At 45.1% G+C, this 2,841-nt stretch overlaps 1 protein-coding gene across 1 annotated transcript in view; it reads left to right on the top strand.

Annotated features, from left to right (window-relative positions):
- Positions 1-64: 64 nt before the first annotated feature.
- The window catches only part of LOC106100944 (alanine--tRNA ligase, mitochondrial-like), a 4,538-nt gene continuing 1,761 nt past the window's right edge, over positions 65-2,841 (top strand). The window contains exons 1-8 of the mRNA XM_013280008.1: positions 65-391; positions 486-659; positions 825-970; positions 1,041-1,196; positions 1,307-1,451; positions 1,689-1,822; positions 1,907-2,210; positions 2,284-2,838. Coding sequence (XP_013135462.1) covers positions 197-391; positions 486-659; positions 825-970; positions 1,041-1,196; positions 1,307-1,451; positions 1,689-1,822; positions 1,907-2,210; positions 2,284-2,838 — 1,809 coding nt within the window. The 5' untranslated portion in view covers positions 65-196. The remainder of the gene's footprint in view (positions 392-485; positions 660-824; positions 971-1,040; positions 1,197-1,306; positions 1,452-1,688; positions 1,823-1,906; positions 2,211-2,283; positions 2,839-2,841) is intronic.

Raw genomic sequence — 2,841 nt, 5'->3', positions numbered from 1 at the left:
GATTATTGGGCCGTGCATTATCGGGTCGTACATTATAGGGACCCGACAAATCTTTTGAACTAATTCTTCGATTTTGACATCTGTTTTTGTTTCTCATTTAAAGTTAAGATAGTGATAATAGTTGAATATCTTAAATGTTTTATTTACTATATTGAAGGTATTGTGTATTAGGTAAATTAACATTAAACTATCAAAAATGTATCGTTTACCGATTTCAAATAAAACGACTCGTGGATTCTATAAAACACATAGGACTTTGACGTCCAACAGCATTAGGAGCTCTTTTATTGAATATTTTTGTAAAAACCACGACCATAAGTTCGTGAAGTCTAGTTCCGTGGTGCCACTATGTGACCCCACGGTACCTTTTGTTAACGCCGGAATGAATCAGGTAAAAACAACATTTTTGCCTTTTAACTATTTGTTGTTTTGAATTCGATATACCTAATATTTGTGTAAATATTGTGGTAACATTACAATTTCAGTTTAAAGGGGTGTTCCTGGGTGTGGTGGAGCCTCCGTGTGCAAGGGCGGTCAACTCTCAGAAGTGTGTGAGAGTTGGTGGTAAACACAATGACCTGGAGCTGGTTGGCATGGATGGTCATCATCACACCTTCTTTGAGATGTTGGGAAACTGGTCTTTTGGTGATTACTATAAGGTATATAATATATGACAACCTTTTTCACAGAATGATAATATAGTTTTTAGTAGCAGACTCTAAATTATATGTTTCCATAGTTTTTTCCAACACATAGGATGCTATGGTTTTAGTTTGGTTGTTAACTTTCATTATCTTTAAAACTATAAATTGTTTTGTTTGTAGAAAGAGGCATGTCAAATGGCCTGGGACCTGCTTCTCGGTCCATTCCGACTGAAACCAGAGGACCTTTTGGTGACATACTTTGGTGGGGATGTTGTGATAGGCTTACAGGAGGACAGAGAGTGCAGAGACATTTGGAGATCACTTGGGTATATTTGGTTATAAATTGTGTAACAAGTAGTTATCTATCAAAGTAATTGTAACAGATTGTGTGTGCAGAGTGCCAGCGAGCAGGTTGCAGGCTCGGGGGGCAGCAGACAACTTCTGGGAGATGGGACCGACGGGCCCGTGCGGCGCCTGCACTGAGCTGCACTATGTGGGAGCAGACGGCAGCCTCACAGAGATATGGAACCTTGTCTTTATTGACTGTAACAGGTTAATTTTCATAACACCAATTAACTAATGGTTTTCTTTGCCAATTTCTTTTGTTCTTGTAAGTTCCTTGTGCTCCTATGGGAAGTATTGACACATTTGTGTACGGTCAGAGAAGGCGATGGGTCAGTGAAGCGCCTGCGGAGGCAGCACGTGGACACGGGCATGGGTCTGGAGCGCGCCGCCGCGCTGCTGCAGGGCGTGCGCTCCAACTACGACACGGATCTCTTCAGACCATTGCTGGACGCCATACACAGGGTAACACAAACTATGCTATCCGGCTCGAAGGACCATGTAAAAATGTAAATTAGTACCTTCTTTGTACTTATTATCGTTCTTATAAATTAACTACTTATTTAAAAATGTACCATAGGAGTAGAATAAGGTAGGGGAGATCACTATGTTTGTTTTTCTAGCATGATCGATCGACTTGAATGAATAGTAAGTATTTAGTGAAGAGATACTCATATAATAATGTGTGCACAATGGCAACAGAACAGCAAGGGCGTGCCGGCGTACGGCGCGCGGGAGGGCGCGGGCGCGGCGCTGGACGGCGCGTACCGCCGGCTGGCGGACCACGCGCGGATGGTCAGCGTCTGCCTCGCAGATGACGTCTACCCCGTAGCCAGGTCACACCAGTTTTATGTCACACTCTTATATTGATTCATTCCACTATGTATAGTTTTTTCTAGGTACATTTTTGTATGTTACAGCTTAAACCTGAAACAAATCATGCGCAAATCGTTCAAGATTTCCACCGACGTCTTCCAAAACCCCCGACTCTTGAACGAGCTGTACGGCGAAGTGGCCGCCAGCCTCGGAGATACGTACCCGGAGCTGATCGCTAAACGAAACGATGCCAACCTCATCATAGACCACGAGAGGGAGTCGTACGCCAAGCTGCGCGCCGACCTCCAGAAAAAGTGGAAGGGCCTCGTGCGGAGATATCCGGAGGTGGAGAGCCTGGCCGACATCGAGCTGGCCGGCTTCCCACTGGGATATACTGAATTTAAAGAGGTATAAAACGTGGTCTATCGATTGATTAATGATAAATTGCACATCTATTTCATCATGATATATAATTTTTCAGACAATGTCCAAAACGAACTCCGCAACGATGCCCGGAGAATTAGTATTCAAGTTATACGACACGCACGGCTTCCAGGAGGAAGCGATCGAGAGGATAGCCAAGTTGAACAACTTAGACATAGATAAGAAAGCGTTCTGGAAGCTCCTCGGTCAGCACAAATCTAGACATAAGACCGCCTTCAAGGAACGAGCTCAGAAGGGGCTCGCCTTCGAAAATATCGTGGACAGATTACTGAAGAGTAATATTAAACGTACAGATGATTCATACAAATATAATTATTTATATGAAAACAAGGAGGTGACGTTCGAGCCGCTCGAGTGCAACATAGTGGCCATAGTGAACGAGGACGGCGAATGGATCGACTGCCTGGAGCCGTGCGAGACCAGGCCCTACTATCTGGTGACCGACAGGACCAACTTCTACTGCGAGGAGGGCGGCCAGGAGGCCGACACCGGCCTCATCACGATCGACGATCACGTCTGTATGGACGTGGAGAAAGTGTTCAAAGTGCGCGACTTCGTGTTCCACAAGGGGCGGTTCGCGGTGCGCAGCGGCGCG

Source organism: Papilio polytes, unplaced genomic scaffold (assembly GCF_000836215.1).
Source record: "Papilio polytes unplaced genomic scaffold, Ppol_1.0 DF824024.1, whole genome shotgun sequence".
Lineage (NCBI taxonomy): Eukaryota > Metazoa > Arthropoda > Insecta > Lepidoptera > Papilionidae > Papilio > Papilio polytes.
This window is presented reverse-complemented; position numbering and strand designations above follow the sequence as displayed.